The sequence below is a fragment of the Schistocerca piceifrons genome, chromosome 11 (genome assembly GCF_021461385.2).
Source record: "Schistocerca piceifrons isolate TAMUIC-IGC-003096 chromosome 11, iqSchPice1.1, whole genome shotgun sequence".
Lineage (NCBI taxonomy): Eukaryota > Metazoa > Arthropoda > Insecta > Orthoptera > Acrididae > Schistocerca > Schistocerca piceifrons.
Window position 1 is genome coordinate 64,954,282 of NC_060148.1, and position 16,317 is coordinate 64,970,598.

The 16,317-nt window shown below is 45.3% G+C and overlaps 1 protein-coding gene and 1 non-coding gene across 2 annotated transcripts in view; both read right to left on the reverse strand.

Annotated features, from left to right (window-relative positions):
* LOC124720051 (high affinity cGMP-specific 3',5'-cyclic phosphodiesterase 9A) overlaps window positions 1-16,317 on the reverse strand; it is a gene marked incomplete at its 3' end in the record, with an annotated part of 606,367 nt that overhangs the window by 159,881 nt on the left and 430,169 nt on the right. The window contains exon 3 of the mRNA XM_047245312.1: window positions 2,473-2,521. Coding sequence (XP_047101268.1) covers window positions 2,473-2,521 — 49 coding nt within the window. The remainder of the gene's footprint in view (window positions 1-2,472; window positions 2,522-16,317) is intronic.
* Window positions 1,073-1,147, reverse strand: Trnat-ugu. The gene has a single exon. It is a non-coding gene; the product is annotated as a tRNA-Thr (tRNA).

Here is a 16,317-nt window from a genome sequence, read left to right on the forward strand (position 1 = left end):
AAGTGTTTGGCCTTCAGCCTATTTGAATTTTACTTGTTTACTTCAGCCTAACTAAAGAACTATTTTAAGATAAGGTTTGGCTTTTAAATTTCTGATTATGCTTGCATTTTAAGTTATTGGCCTTCAGCCGTTTTTAAATTAAAGTGGCTCTCAGCTGGTAATTAAGTCCCAAAGATTAAAGCCTATGATTAAAAAAATTTTGGGGCTCTTCTAATGTTTGATCAAATAATAAAGTTGTACGTTCTAGTGTAACTGACTGCCCCTTATTTTGGCCCCCTTCCACAATTTATTCTATCTGTTCTGTCCTGCAGGTTAAGCGGGGCATTTCACTTTCGTTTCCGGTTATAAGTGATGAACACATATTTCATCGCCTGTCACTATGTTACACAAAAACTTCTCACCATCAGCCTCGTACCGCGCAAGTAATTCCGCACAGGTGGTCCTTCGTTGCTCCTTGTGGTATTCTGTCAGGCGGCGAAGAAACCAGCGAGCACTCGCCCTACCCCAGCTGGTGGACGAGTATGTCAGCACTACCGACAGAGCCTCCCAGTTCAACAGTGAGGTAGCTGTGATCCGTCGATCACCCCGAAAGAGAGTGTCCGCACGCTGCAACGCTGCAGGAGTTAGAGCTGTGTGCGGCTGGGCGGTATGCGGTAGATTGTACAGGTTTGTGCCACCTCGTTGGGGTGACAGGCGCCTCGCCCAACGGCTCACCGTGCTTTTGTTCAGTGTGAGGTTTCCGTAGACATTCTGAAAGCGCCTCTGAATGTCTCTGGTGCTCTGGTTTTCCCAAAAAGAAACTCAGTGAGAGCTCTCTGTCTGGAGCGGACCTTCCGTTACAGACGCCACTTCGAAAGCCAATGTCCCGTTCCACTCATCGGAACTTCATGCAACTATAGGGATGAAGCGGGAATATTCTACGAGCGTCCACAGCAAATTAAGTACTTTTCAACCGAAACCGGCAGAGAAAAAATATTTTGTACTACTTATTGGACATGAAATGATAATTAAATGGACACCCTAGCTGCAAACAGGCGTTGATATACTTCATTGGGGTCATGTTGAAAATGTGTGCCCCGACCGGGACTCGAACCCGGGATCTCCTGCTTACATGGCAGACGCTCTATCCATCTGAGCCACCGCGGGCACAGAGGATAGGGCGCCTGCAGGGACTTATCACTGGCACGCTCCCCGTGAGATCCACATTCCAAACATGTCCACACCACTACATTCCTAGTGCGCCTAATAGATGTTTGCCCATCATACTCATTACTCGTGGCAGATTAATGTACCAAGTCGCGTACGAGTTCAGGCATAGCGTGTGCTTTCGCACAAGAAGGTCAATGGCCGGGAAGCCATATTTTAACTATATATGACGGGAGGACGACGGTTCAATCCCGTCTCCGGCCACCCTGATTTAGGTTTTCCGTGATTTCCCTAAATCGCTTCAGGCAAATGCCGGGATGGTTCCTTTGAAAGGGCACGGCCGATTTCCTTCCCGATCCTTCCCTAACCCGAGCTTGCGCTCCGTCTCTAATGACCTCGTTGTCGACGGGACGTTTAACACTAACCATACCACCACCACTATATATGACGGTAGTATCTGTTCCCGAAAGAACAGTTACCGTGCAGCTAGGGTGTCCATTTAATTATCATTTCATTTCTAGCAAAGCTGCATGGTCATTCACGGTAATTGTTCTTTCGGGAACAGATACTACCGTCATATATACTTATTGGACACTCCTCTCATATAATGAGAAGTCAAAATCCCTCAATGCTAAACGTAGACACTACTGTACGGTAATTCGCCCAGAAGCAGTTTATGCAGCAGCATGTTTGACTACAAAATAAGTAGGGCGAATATGCAAGCAAAAGGAACATGGAAGCAGAAAGGAACATCTTGGACCACTTAACCCGTAATAGTTGACTTTATACAAACACTGAAAAAATTTACAGACATGATTAGGAAAAGAATAATAGCTTTCTGTCACCGCATCGAGTAAATGTATCTCAATAGACTAACAAATGGCTGTTCACTTATTTCTGTCAGTTAAAAATGGATAACACATGGTGCAAAGGAATTGGAAGAAGCATGTCAGAATTCGGAATTCCTGTGCAAGATATTGAAGAACAACTGGCACTCAGAAAGAAATTGTAAGATTGCAAGGATTTCTGCGGAAAACGCAAGAGGAGTACTGGAGCCACTTGTACGGAAGAGAGAAGAGAGAAACATACGAAAGTAATGAGAGAAATGTGGAAGAAGAAGGTGAATGCACAGTTGAATTAAACATAGTCCATAGGCGCTCATACGAAAAGTAAGAAAGAATAAATGATAATAATAATAAATAAATAAATAAAAATAAATCAGTAAAGATGTGAAGACAGTGGATGAGGGTGAGAAAATACAACTGGCTGACACAGATGAGTGTTGTCATTGGTTGGTCTCTTAGTACGCTCTTCCAGGCGTCTCACCTTTCCTCCAGACCCCGGATGTCGATCCCCACCTCGTCCAGCAGCATACCTGGAACATACGATAAATCATGTACGTCACTCATCCACCGTATCACTGTAGAAGAAGGAAAAGGAAACAGGCACGAGGAGATACACTAAAATATATACTAAATATCGCAAGTAACAGCAAATCACAGTGCTGGACCAATCATCGTAGGAAGTAAACCGAATGGAGAAGTAAATCAAATGGAATCAGAAAAAAGTGCAAGCATTTTGCAGACGATTTTCCAATCTTTTCATAAAATCTGACAGAAGCGGATACTCGAATCAATCTTCAGAAAACTACTCAATAGAACTGTAAAAAGAAAATGCATGATAAATGTAAAAAAAATGCACCAAAATACATAGAAACACAAAGAGATGAGATAGATAAACTTTTCGTTCTCTGTGCCCAGAAATGTTTATCTTAGTTCTTTTTTTTTGCCACAAATACGCGAATTTTCCCGCTTATAGAACGATTGTGCACAAGTGTGGACTTTCTAGTTCTTAATTTTTAGCACTACAACGCAGCATCTTGCAAAGAACGATTGGCGTATTAGTTTAGACTTGGTCCTATGCTGAAAATGGTTGCGCATAAAAACGAGAAACATTTATACGTACATGCTTATCATGCGTAAATGTTAGACAGACAGTCCGTGTTGTTCGCTATATACTCTAGATGGTAAGAATTAGTTCACATTTGCATAAATTTAGTTCATTACTATGAAATGACACACTTTATGAACATCCTCTTACATGGACCTCTGGTCATACGGCAGGTAAAAGAAAAAGAAGTTAGATGTTCCACAATCAGCGATTGTGAAACTGTAATGAAAACATGGGACATGTTGATCTTTGTGACAGATTTTTATGATATTACGTATGTTACATTCGAACAATGGCTGGTATGGATTTTTAATTATTTTATATTCCACCTGATTGTCCACTTTTGGTCTGTGTACTACATTCGATATTCAACAAAACAGACTGCCATTAATTGACTACAAAATACGCGTTGACAAAGTTATAATTAATTACAAATATGTCACGCTAATTGCTAGGCAAAGAGGACATTCTTGTGCAGTGAATGCATCTGACACTGAAGATGCAGATGCTGTAAAAAATCTGTATACATAGGCAAGAAGAGCACTTTTGAAACCGACACCAGAGGTTAGACCTGGCAATGCTTCGTGACGCAAAGAATGTCTCGAAACGCAGGAAACGTAGCTGCAATTCCGATACAAGCGTCATGTATATCAAATGTGAAATTTATGTATGTACTGTGGACAATACTTGTTCTGAAACTTATACCCAAACATAAAGATTCTTTTACTGGCAATACAAATTATTACGTACCACAAACGATTGTACAATTCTTATTTACTTGCATTTATAAAGCTATCTGAGATCATCAACAAAAGCATGTATTGGAAATCATATATTCCACATGTGTTAACATTTTAAGAAACCTATTTTCTGTGCACATTAGCATAGACAGTTCACTGTCTTAAACAAATAAAAATATTTTATTGTAACAGGAAGAGAAAATACAAGGCAAAGACTATTGTGCGATTGGAGGTTCACACACATGGACTCCGTTTATACCTTAGTGAACCAGAAAAAAAATTACTCTGCATTTGTGTCTTGCTTGCGAACTGTTTGTTAAAATATATGAAAAGAAAAAAAATCCTGTGAATGTTTTCAATGTCTTGAGTAAGAGGATAAATATATTGGGGAAACCACAATTAGAATGTAATACAAAGATTTACGATAAATAAAAGGGTTAGTAGGAAAGAGCATATGATATGATTAAAAATATCTGCAGGAAGAAATGTGTTTCCAAAAATATAAACTAAAACACCGTGCCATAGTTTCAAGCACAGAATGTGTACATGTCTGTGAATGCTCAACGATGAAGTATATGCTGGAGACAACAGAGATATTTGCACGATAGACTCTCAGTAAAATAATGGGTGCAGTACAAACTAGGGGCGGTGGGGGTCGCAAAATGAGAAGTCGTGAGGAGATGCAGCAAAATTCACAGAAAATATGAGAGGTAAGGGCCAAGCGAAGGTTAATCTTCTTTGGACACCTTTACCGAATGGTTGAGAACAGGCTAACGGAACAAATATTCCTGTATTTTTGGAAAAATAAGTGAACAGCAGTACGGATTACAGAAATAAGAAAAGATCAACAAATAAACAACATCACAAAATCGAAAATAGCATAAATTTTTTAAGAATAAAATACTAAATTTAGAAGACAGAGCAGGGAGATGAAATGAGAAGTCGGGCACAATAGGGACAGAAGAAAGGAAAGGAGAAGACAACATTTGGGGAAAGATGATGGAGTACAAGAATAATATACAGAAGAATGGAAAAGAAAATTGAGAATGCGCTAGCTGACGATCAGTTTGGCTTTAGGAAAAGTAAAGGGACGAGAGAGGCAATTCTGACGTTGCGGCTAATAATGGAAGCAAGGCTAAAGAAAAATCAAAACACTTTCATAGGATTTGTCGACCTGGAAAAAGCGTTCGACAATATAAAATGGTGCAAGCTGTTCGAGATTCTGAAAAAGTGTAGGGGTAAGCTATAGGGAGAGACGTACAACAACCAAGAGGGAATAATAAGAGTGGACGATGAAGAACGAAGTGCTCGTATTAAGAAGGGTGTAAGACAAGGCCGTAGCCTTTCGCCCCTACTCTTCAATCTGTACATCGAGGAAGCAATGATGGAAATAAAAGAAAGGTTCAGGAGTGGAATTAAAATACAAGGTGAAAGGATATCAATGATACGATTCGCTGATGACATTGCTATCCTGAGTGAAAGTGAAGAAGAAGTAAATGATCTGCTGAACGGAATGAACAGTCTAATGAGTACACAGTATGGTTTGAGAGTAAATCGGAGAAAGAAGAAGGTAATGAGAAGTAGTAGAAATGAGAACAGCGAGAAACTTAACATCAGGATTGATGCTCACGAAGTCAATGAAGTTAAGGAATTCTGCTACTGGGCAGTAAAATAACGAATGACGGACGGAGGACATCAAAAGCAGACTCGCTATGGCAAAAAAGGCATTTCTGGCCAAGAGAAGTCTACTCATATCAAATACCGGCCTTAATTTGAGGAAGAAATTTCTGAGGATGTACGTCTGGAGTACAGCATTATGTGGTAGTGAAACATGGACTGTGGGAAAACCGGAACAGAAGAGAATCGAAGCATTTGAGATGTGGTGCTATAGACGAATGTTGAAAATTAGGTGGACTGATAAGGTAAGGAATGAGGAGGTTCTACGCAGAATCGGAGAGGAAAAGAATATGTGGAAAACACTGATAAGGAGAAGGGACAGGATGATAGGACATCTGCTAAGACATGAGGGAATCACTTCCATGGTACTAGAGGGAGCTGTAGAGGGCAAAAACTGTAGAGGAAGACAGAGATTGGAATACGTCAAGCAAATAATTGAGGACGTAGGTTGCAAGTGCTACTCTGAGATGAAGAGGTTAGCACAGGAAAGGAATTCGTGGCGGGCCGCATCAAACCAGTCAGTAGACTGATGACCAAAAAAAGAGAAAAAGATGGAGTACTGGAGAAAAAGGAAACAACGAAAAAGAAAGGAAAGAAACGGAAGCTGTTGCGTCACAGCAGTTTCTTAATATGTGAGTTTCAACAATTGACTAGGTGCCGGTAGGACCAGCACTATGAGGGACCCGTACGAACTTCATTACGTCTACAGACAGTTCATCCACGCCGAGAATCGAGGTTAACGACGCTTTTTGCCTGTTCTTGAAATTGATACTGGCGAGATACCTATCCTGGGGATTCAAAGGGTTTCGAGAATGTTTTAAAGTTCTAAGTCGGATAACAAGTAATATTTTTTCGTGTGATATAATTACAAATCCAAAATTTCCTTTTCTTTCCCTTTACTTGTACTGTGAAACCTTTCTTCTTGCCAGATGTCATGATTCTGCGTCGATGGGAAGTACGCTAAGGTTTTTATTGGATTGACTAAGAAATTTATACTTATTACACCGCCAAAGGACTAAAGACTTTAGTAGGCGACATAAATTTCAACTTGACACGTCTTCCCGTTCCTGAGAATAAGGACTTTTAACAGTCGGACAGACAGACAGACGGACAAGAAAGCTATGGTATAAGAGTTCTGTTTTCACCGAGTGAGGTACAGAACGCTAAAAAATCAGCCGAAAAAAATCATGCCTTCTTGTTGGAAATCATTCCATGCGCAACGTCTCCTCTACCAAATCCGCGTCTTCATGAACTTGCAGATAGTAATGGTGAGCTCCACCCAGTTGGATTGGGAAGGAGCGCCTGGGTCCCCGGCACGTATCCATCCAGTGGGATTGTGTGGAGGTCCGGTGAGCCGGCCACTCCGTGGATGGGTTTTAGGCGGTTTTCCATCTGCCTCGGCGAATGCGGGCTGGTTCCCCTTATTCCGCCTCAGCTACACTATATAGGCGATTGCCGCGTACACAAGTTCTCCACGTAGGTGTACACCACCACCATTACCACGCAAACAGAGGGGTTACACTCGTCAGCCTGGGGGGGAGGGGGGGGGGGGGAGTCCACCAGGGGCCGAACTGCCGAACCGCACAATTACCCTGAAAGAGTGGTTCGGTGTTGGGCGGCGGAGGCGTGAAGTGGACTGCGGTAGTCGTCGTGGGGTTGTGGACCACTGCGGCTGCGGCGGGGACGGAGCCTCTCCCTCGTTTCTAGGCTCCCAGTTAACATACAATGCAACACAATACAATGATATAAACAAATTCTGACACAAGTAATTCTCCGTTCTAGTTAATAAACTTGTGACCAAAATCAAAGCAACAAACCGATATTTCCCCGTTCTGTGTCTAATTCACGATATAATCACACAGGCTGTAATTAAGATGTCGGATGTCCGTACGATCGTGTTCTGCACGGAAGATGGGATTCTGGTTAACAGACAGCCATGCAAACGATGACGTCAGGGCACCTATGAAACGAGATAGTGTTTGCCGGGTAGTCCCACATCCGCAATCGCTGAGTACACAGTCACAGACGGTGCAGTATGGCGCAGAGAAGACGCCTAACAGGCTCTCTGCCATGAAGGCCCATAGGAAGAACGTAAGCAAGACACTCGGAAGCCCGCCACTGTGGCCGGGCGGTTCTAGGCACTTCGGTTTGGAACCGCGCTGCTGCTACGGTCGCAGGTTCGAATCCCGCCTCGGGAATGAATGTGTGTGATGTCCTTACGTTAGTTAGGTTTAAGTAGTTCTAAGTCTAGCGGACTGATGACCTCAGATGTTAAGTCCCATAGTGCTTACAAGGGAACCTCCCCATCGCACCCCCCTCAGATTTACACTCCTGGAAATGGAAAAAAGAACACATTGACACCGGTGTGTCAGACCCACCATACTAGCTCCGGACACTGCGAGACGGCTGTACAAGCAATGATCACACGCACGGCACAGCGGACACACCAGGAACCGCGGTGTTGGCCGTCGAATGGCGCTAGCTGCGCAGCATTTGTGCACCGCCGCCGTCAGTATCAGCCAGTTTGCTGTGGCATACGAAGCTCCATCGCAGTCTTTAACACTGGTAGCATCCCGCGACAGCGTGGACGTGAACCGTATGTGCAGTTGACGGACTTTGAGCGAGGGCGTATAGTGGGCATGCGGGAGGCCGGGTGGACGTACCGCCGAATTGCTCAACACGTGGGGCGTGAGGTCTCCACAGTACATCTATGTTGTCGCCAGAGGTCGGCGGAAGGTGCACGTGCCCGTCGACCTGGGACCGGACCGCAGCGACGCACGGATGCAGTGCCGTAGGGGACCGCACCGCCACTTCCCAGCAAATTAGGGACACTGTTGCTCCTGGGGTATCGGCGAGGACCATTCGCAACCGCCTCCATGAAGCTGGGCTACGGTCCCGCACACCGTTAGGCCGTCTTCCGCTCACGCCCCAACATCGTGCAGCCCGCCTCCAGTGGTGTCGCGACAGGCGTGAATGGAGGGACGAATGGAGACGTGTCGTCTTCAGCGATGAGAGTCGCTTCTGCCTTGGTGCCAATGATGGTCGTATGTGTGTTTGGCGCCGTGCAGGTGAGCGCCACAATCAGGACTGCATACGACCGAGAGACACAGGGCCAACACCCGGCATCATGGTGTGGGGAGCGATCTCCTACACTGGCCGTACACCACTGGTGATCGTCGAGGGGACACTGAATAGTGCACGGTACATCCAAACCGTCATCGAACCCATCGTTCTACCATTCCTAGACCGGCAAGGGAACTTGCTGTTCCAACAGGACAATGCACGTCCGCATGTATCCCGTGCCACCCAACGTGCTCTAGAAGGTGTAAGTCAACTACCCTGGCCAGCAAGATCTCCGGATCTGTCCCCCATTGAGCATGTTTGGGACTGGATGAAGCGTCGTCTCACGCGGTCTGCACGTCCAGACGAACGCTGGTCCAACTGAGGCGCCAGGTGGAAATGGCATGGCAAGCCGTTCCACAGGACTACATCCAGCATCTCTACGATCGTCTCCATGGGAGAATAGCAGTCTGCATTGCTGCGAAAGGTGGATATACACTGTACTAGTGCCGACATTGTGCATGCTCTGTTGCCTGTGTCTATGTGCCTGTGGTTCTGTCAGTGTGATCATGTGATGTATCTGACCCCAGGAATGTGTCAATAAAGTTTCCCCTTCCTGGGACAATGAATTCACGGTGTTCTTATTTCAATTTCCAGGAGTGTAGTTATAGAAGAGCACAGTGGATAGCCCTTGAAAAACTGAACACAGATCAATCGAGAAACCAGGAAGAAGATGTGTGGAACTACGAAAGAAATAAGCAAAATGTACAAACTGAGTAGTCCATGCGCAATATATGCAACATCAAGGAAAATGTGAGCTCAGTAGTGCGGTGGTCCCGTGGTTAGCGTGAGCAGCTGCCAAACGAGAGGTCCTTGGTTGAAGTCTTCCCGCGAATGGAAATTGTATTTTTTTTTATTTTCAGTTTATGTGACAAACTCTTATGTTTTCATCACTTTTTTGCGAGTGATTATCACATCCACAAGAAAACCTAAGTCGGGCAAGGTAGAAGAATCTTTTTACCCATTCGCCAAGTGTACAAGTTAGCTGGGTCGACAGCATATTACTGTCATGTGACGCACATGCCGTCACCAGTGTCGTATAGAATATATCAGACGTGATTTCCCGTGGAGGAATCGGTTGACCTATGACCTTGCGATCAAATGTTTTCGGTTCCCATTGGAGAGGCACGTCCTTTCGTCTACTAATCGCACGGTTTTGCGGTGCGGTCGCAAAAGACAGACACTAAACTTATTACAGTGAACAGAGACGTCAATTAACGAACGGACAGATCATAACTTTGTGAAAATAAAGAAAATAAACTTTTCACTCGAGGGAAGACTTGAACCAAGAAACTCTCGTTTTTTTTGAAGCTAAACTGGAAACGGTTCTCTTTAATAACTCCGCCTATTCCATATATATATATATATATATATATATATATATATATATATATATATATATATATATATATATATATATATATCTCATTTTGTTGCGGACGTCCGATGACACCCATTTAGGTTCTTCGTTGATCTGTTCACTCAGTTTTTTTTTTGTTACAGAGGGTAGCTAACCCTCTGACCGAACACGCTGAGCTACCGTGCCGGCGACTCGTTCGGTGGCCGCTCACGCTAACCACGGGACCACGGCACCACTGAGCTCAACTTCTCCTTCATGTTGCCTATCTTGCGCATGGACTACTCAGTTTGTATATTTTACTAATTTTTTTCATAGTTCCACACAACTTCTTCCTGTTTTCTAGATTTATCTGTGTTCAGTTTTTCAAGGCCTATCCACTGTGCCAACTTATAACTTAATCTGAGGGGGGTGCGATGGGGAGGTTCCCTTGTCAGAGTCATTTGAACAGTCGCATACTGATGTGGCCTGGTGGCTTAGTCTGAACCGTTATGTTGTTTCTCAGATGTGGTGACAGCTTGTAGAGACAGTATCCCGAAGATCACGACAGGGGCGACCACGGGTGACGTCAGAAAGAGAGGACCGTAATTTGGTTGTAACGGCACGACGGTGCCGCCTTACAAGGGAACCTCCCCATCGCACCCCCCTCAGATTTAGTTACAAGTTGGCACACTGGATAGGCCTTGATAAACTGAACACAGATCAATCGAGAAAACAGGAAGAAGTTGTGTGGAACTATGAAAAAAATAAGCAAAATATACAAACTGAGTAGTCCATGCGCAAGATAGGCAACATGAGGGATAGAGTAAGGTCAGGAGCGCAGTGGTCCCGTGGTTAGCGTGAACAGCTCCGGAACGGGAGGTCTTTAGTTCGAATCTGCCCTCGGCTGAAAATTTTGCTTTCTCTATTTTCGCAAAGTTATGATCTGTCCGTTCGTTCATTGACGTCTCTGTTCACTGTAATAAGTTTAGTGTCTGTGTTTTGCGACAGCACCGCAAAACCGTGCGATTAGTTGACGAAAGGACGTGTCTCTCCAATGGGAACCGAAAACATTTGATCGCAAGGTCATAGGTCAACCGATTCCTCCACAGGAAAACACGTCTGATATATTCTATACGACACTGGTGACAGCATGTGCGTCACATGATAGGAATATGTTGTCGACCCACCTAACTTGTACACTTGGCGAATGGGTAAAAAGATTCTTCTACCTTGCCCGATTTAGGTTTTCTTGTGGATGTAATAATCACTCCAAAAAAAGTGATGAAAACATAAGGGTTTGTCACATAAACTGAAAATAAAAAGTTAAAATTTTCGATTGAGGGAAGATTTGAACCAAAGACCTCGCGTTCCGCAGCTGTTCACGCTAACCACGGGACCACGGCTCTCCTCGTCTCACATTCCCCTTAATATTGCCTATATTGCACATGGACGACCCAGTTTGTATATTTTGCTTATTTTTTCATAGTTCCACACAACTTCTTCCTGTTTTCTCGATCGATCTGTGTTCAGTTTTTCAAGGCCTATCCACTGTGCCAACTTATAACTAAATCTGAGGGGGGTGCGATGGGGAGGTTCCCTTGTTAGTACAGCACTTCAACTGGAATTTGACCTCGCAGCATCCACTGGACGAGTTCTATCGAGGCAAACTGCGTACGGAATGCTTCGGCGGAGTGATTTTTATTGTACCTTCTGTACATGTACCTCTTATACGCCCTCACAGAAGGCAACGTCTACAGTGGAGTCGTCAACACGCCACCTGTGGGCCAATGTTTTTTCCACGGATGAGTCGCGATTTACGACGTGCATTCAAGTACTAAGGCCTCCAATTGTTTTTTTCTAATTAACTACTCAACCGAAATCGATGAAACTGGCGTTACTTCTCGAAGTAATCGCCCTGCAGACGTACACATTTTTCACAACGCTGACGCCATGATTCCATGGCAGCGGCGAAGGCTTCTTTAGGAGTCTGTTTTGACCACCGGAAAATCGCTGAGGCAATAGCAGCACGGCTGGTGAATGTGCGGCCACGGAGAGTGTCTTTCATTGTTGGAAAAAGCCAAAAGTCACTAGGAGCCAGGTCAGGTGAGTAGGGAGCATGAGGAATCACGTCAAAGTTGTTATCACGAAGAAACTGTTGCGTAACGTTAGCTCGATGTGTGGGTGCATTCTCTCGGTGAAACAGCACATGCGCAGCCCTTCCCGAACGTTTTTGTTGCAGTGCAGGAAGGAATTTGTTCTTCAAAACATTTTCGTAGGATGCACCTGTTACCGTAGTGCCCTTTGGCACGCAATGGGTAAGGATTACGCCCTCGCTGTCACAGAACGTGGACACCATCATTTTTTCAGCACTGGCGGTTACCCGAAATTTTTTTGGTGGCGGTGAATCTGTATGGTTCCATTGAGCTGACTGGCGCTTTGTTTCTGGATTGAAAAATGGCATCCACATCTCATCCATTGTCACAAACGACGAAAAGAAAGTCCTATTCGTGCTGTCGTTGCGTGTCAACATTGCTCGGCAACGTGCCACACGGGAAGCCGTGTGGTCGTCCGTCAGCATTTGTGACACCCACCTGGATGACACTTTTCGCATTTTCTGGTCGTCATGCAGGATTGTGTGCACAGAACCCAAAGAAATGCCAACTCTGGAGGCGATCTGTTCACCAATCATTCGGCGATCCCCCAAAACAATTCTCTCCACTTTCTCGATTGCGTCGTCAGACCGGCTTGTGCGAGCCCGAGGTTGTTTCGGTTTGTTGTCACACGATGTTCTGCCTTCATTAAACTGTTGCACCCACGAACGCGCTTTCGACACACCCATAACTCCATCACCACATGTCTCCTTCAACTGTCGATGAATTTCAATTGGTCTCATACCACGCAAATTCAGAAAACGAATGATTGCACACTGTTCGAGTAAGGAAAACGTCGCCATTTTAAGTATTTAAAACAGTTGTGATTCTCGCCGCTGGCGGTAAAATTCCATCTGCCGTACGGTGCTGCCATCTCTGGGACATATTGACAATGAACGCGGCCTCATTTTAAAACAATGAGCATGTTTCTATCTCTTTCCAGTCCGGAGAAAAAAAATCGGAGGCCTTAGAACTTGAATGCACCTCGTAGTCTGGAGAGTCATTCTCGACGGAGGGAGGGAGCGTGGAACACGATTTCAGGACCCAAACATTGTGGAAAGAGACCGATTTGGAGGAGGATCCATAATGATGTTGGCAGGGATTATGTTGACCACTCGGACCACTCTTCATGAATTTGTATGGGTGAATCGGCAACGTTTATCTGCTGTCAGGTATCGTGACGAGACCTTGGGACATCATGTGTGGTTGTTGCGAGACGCTTTGGGCCCAGACTTGGTAATGATGGGCGATAATCCTGGACCTCATTGAGCACGGGTAGTTGATGTTTTCTTGGGAACGGAAGATATTGCACGCATCATGTGGCCTCGCTCTCCCGATTTGAATCCCACAGAGCATATTTCGGATGTACGAGGTGCATTCAAGTTCTAAGGCCTCCAATTTTTTTTCTCTGGACTGGAAAGAGATAGAAACATGCTCATTGTTTTAAAATGAGGCCGCGTTCATTGTCAATACATCCTAGAGATGGCAGCACCGTACAGCAGATGGAATTTTACCGCCAGCGGCGAGAATGAGAACTGTTTTAAATACTTAAAATGGCGACGTTTTCCTTACTCGAACAGTGTGCAATCATTCGTTTTTCTGAATTTGCGAGGTGTGAAACCAATGGTGTGGAGGATGTACCGCTGGACGTTCGACAATGGGCGTACTTCCAGCATGATGCGGTTCCACCCATTTCTGCATTGCTGAGGAATCATCTGAGACAACATTCGCGAATCGATGGATCGGCTGAGGTGGGCCACCCAAGTCACGAGACCTCACGTGTCTGGATTTTTTCCGCTGCGGGCATATGAAGCAGCTGGTGTGTGCGTCCGTTGTGGAGACAGAAGACAACCTCGTCCATAGAACTGCCATCGCTGCTGACACCATTGCACACACGCGAGGAATCTTAGAAAGGAGAGGCCAGTGAATGATCCGACGATGTACTTCGTGCATGCAGGCCAATTGTCGCTCATTCGAGCAGTTGCTGTGAGTGCCACTGCAGTAATTAGCAAGCTAAACTGACTTCTGTGTAAGTCGTCCCTAGCATGAGAAACTGCCGTCAGGGATCATATACAGGGTGAGTCACCTAACATTACCGCTGGATGTATTTCGTAAACCACATCAAATACTGACGAACCGATTCCACAGACCAAACGTGAGGAGAGGGGCTAGTGTAATTGTTTAATACAAACCATAAAAAAATGCATGGAAGTATGTTTTTTAACACAAACCTACGTTTTTTTAAATGGAACCACGTTAGTTTTGTTAGCACATCTGAAGATATAAACAAATACGTAGTCAGTGCCGTTTGTTGCAGAAACAAAGCGCCAGTCAGCTCAATGGAAGCACACAGATTCACCGCCATCAAAAAAACTTTCAGGTAACCGCCAGTGCTGAAAAAATGATGGTGTCCATGTTCTGGGACAGCGAGGGTGTAATCCTTACCCATTGCGTTCCAAAGGGCACTACGGTAACAGGTGCATCCTACGAAAATGTTTTGAAGAACAAATTCCCTCCTGCACTGCAACAAAAACGTCCGGGAAGGGCTGCGCGTGTGCTGTTTCACCGAGACAATGCACCCGCACATCGAGCTAACGTTACGCAACAGTTTCTTTGTGATAACAAATCTGAAGTGATTCCTCATGCTCCCTACTCACCTGACCTGCCTCCTAGTGACTATTGGCTTCTTCCGACAATGAAAGACACTCTCCGTGGCCGCACATTCACCAGCCATGCTGCTATTGCCTCAGCGATTTTCCAGTGGTCAAAACAGCCTCCTAAAGAAGCCTTCGCCGCTGCCATGGAATCATGGTGTCAGCATTGTGAAAAATGTGTACGTCTGCAGGGCGATTACGTCGAGAAGTAACGCCAGTTTCATCGATTTCGGGTGAGTAGTTAATTAGAAAAAAATCTGAGGCCTTAGAACTTGAATGCACCTCGTACAGACATAGGTAAACAGGCAGAATACGGCGCTGCAGTCGGCAAGGTCTATTAAGACAACAAGTATCTCGTGCAGTTGTTAGACCGGTTACCACTGCTCCAATGGCAGGTTATCAAGATTTAAGTCAGTCAGAACGTGGTGTTGCAGTCAGTGCACGAGCGATGGGACGCAGCATATCCGAGGTAGCGATGGTGGGGATTTTTCTGTACGGCCATATCACGAGTGTACCGTCAATATCAGAAATCCGGTAAAATATCACTCTCGGCCGGCCGCAGTGGCCGAGCGGTTCTAGGGGCTTCAGTCCGGAACCGCGCGACTGCTACGGTCGCAGGTTCGAATCCTGCCTCGGCATGGATGTGTGTGATGTCCTTAGGTTAGTTAGGCTTAAGTAGTTCTAAGTTCTGGGGGACTAATGACCTCCAATACTAAGTCCCATAGTGCTCAGAGCCATTTGAACCGTCAAATCTCCGACATCGCAGCCGCCCAAAAAAGATCATACAAGAGCGGGACCAACGACGACTAAAAAGAATCGTTCAGCGTGACAGAAGTGCAATCTTTCCGCAAATTGCTGCAGATTCCAGTCCTGGGCCATCAACAAGTATCAGAGTGCGAACCATTCGACGAAACATCATCGATATGGCCTTTCAGAGCCAAAGACCTGCTCATGGACCCTTGATGACTGCACGATACAAAGCTTTAGCCTTGACTGGGCTCGTCAACACAAACATTGTACTGTTGATGACTGGAAACATGTTGCCTGGTGGGACGACTCTCGTTTCAAAGTGTATCGGGCGGATGTACGTGGAAGGCTATGGAGACAACCTCATGAATACGTGGACCCTGTATGTCAGCAGCTGACTCTTCAAGTTGGTGGAAGAAAGGTGATGGCCACCATTACATGCTGTTTTTAACTGTTTGCTATCCGTTCCCGAACAAGTACGACGAAAAATTTTACAAACGTTTAATGGACCCTGTGAAGAACACCGAAGTGCCAGAGAAACTGGTCCACCTGCCTAATATCGTGTACGGCCCCAACTAGCACGCAGAGGGGCAGCAACACGGCGTGGCATGGACTCGACTAATGTCTGAAGTAGTGTTGGAGGGAAACTGACACCACGAATCCTGCAGGGCTGTCCATAAATCCATAAGAGTACCAGGCAGCTGAGATATCTTCTGAACAGCACGCTGCAAGGCATCCGAGTTATGCTCCATGATGTCCATATCTGGGGATTCTGGCGGCCAGCGGAAGTATTT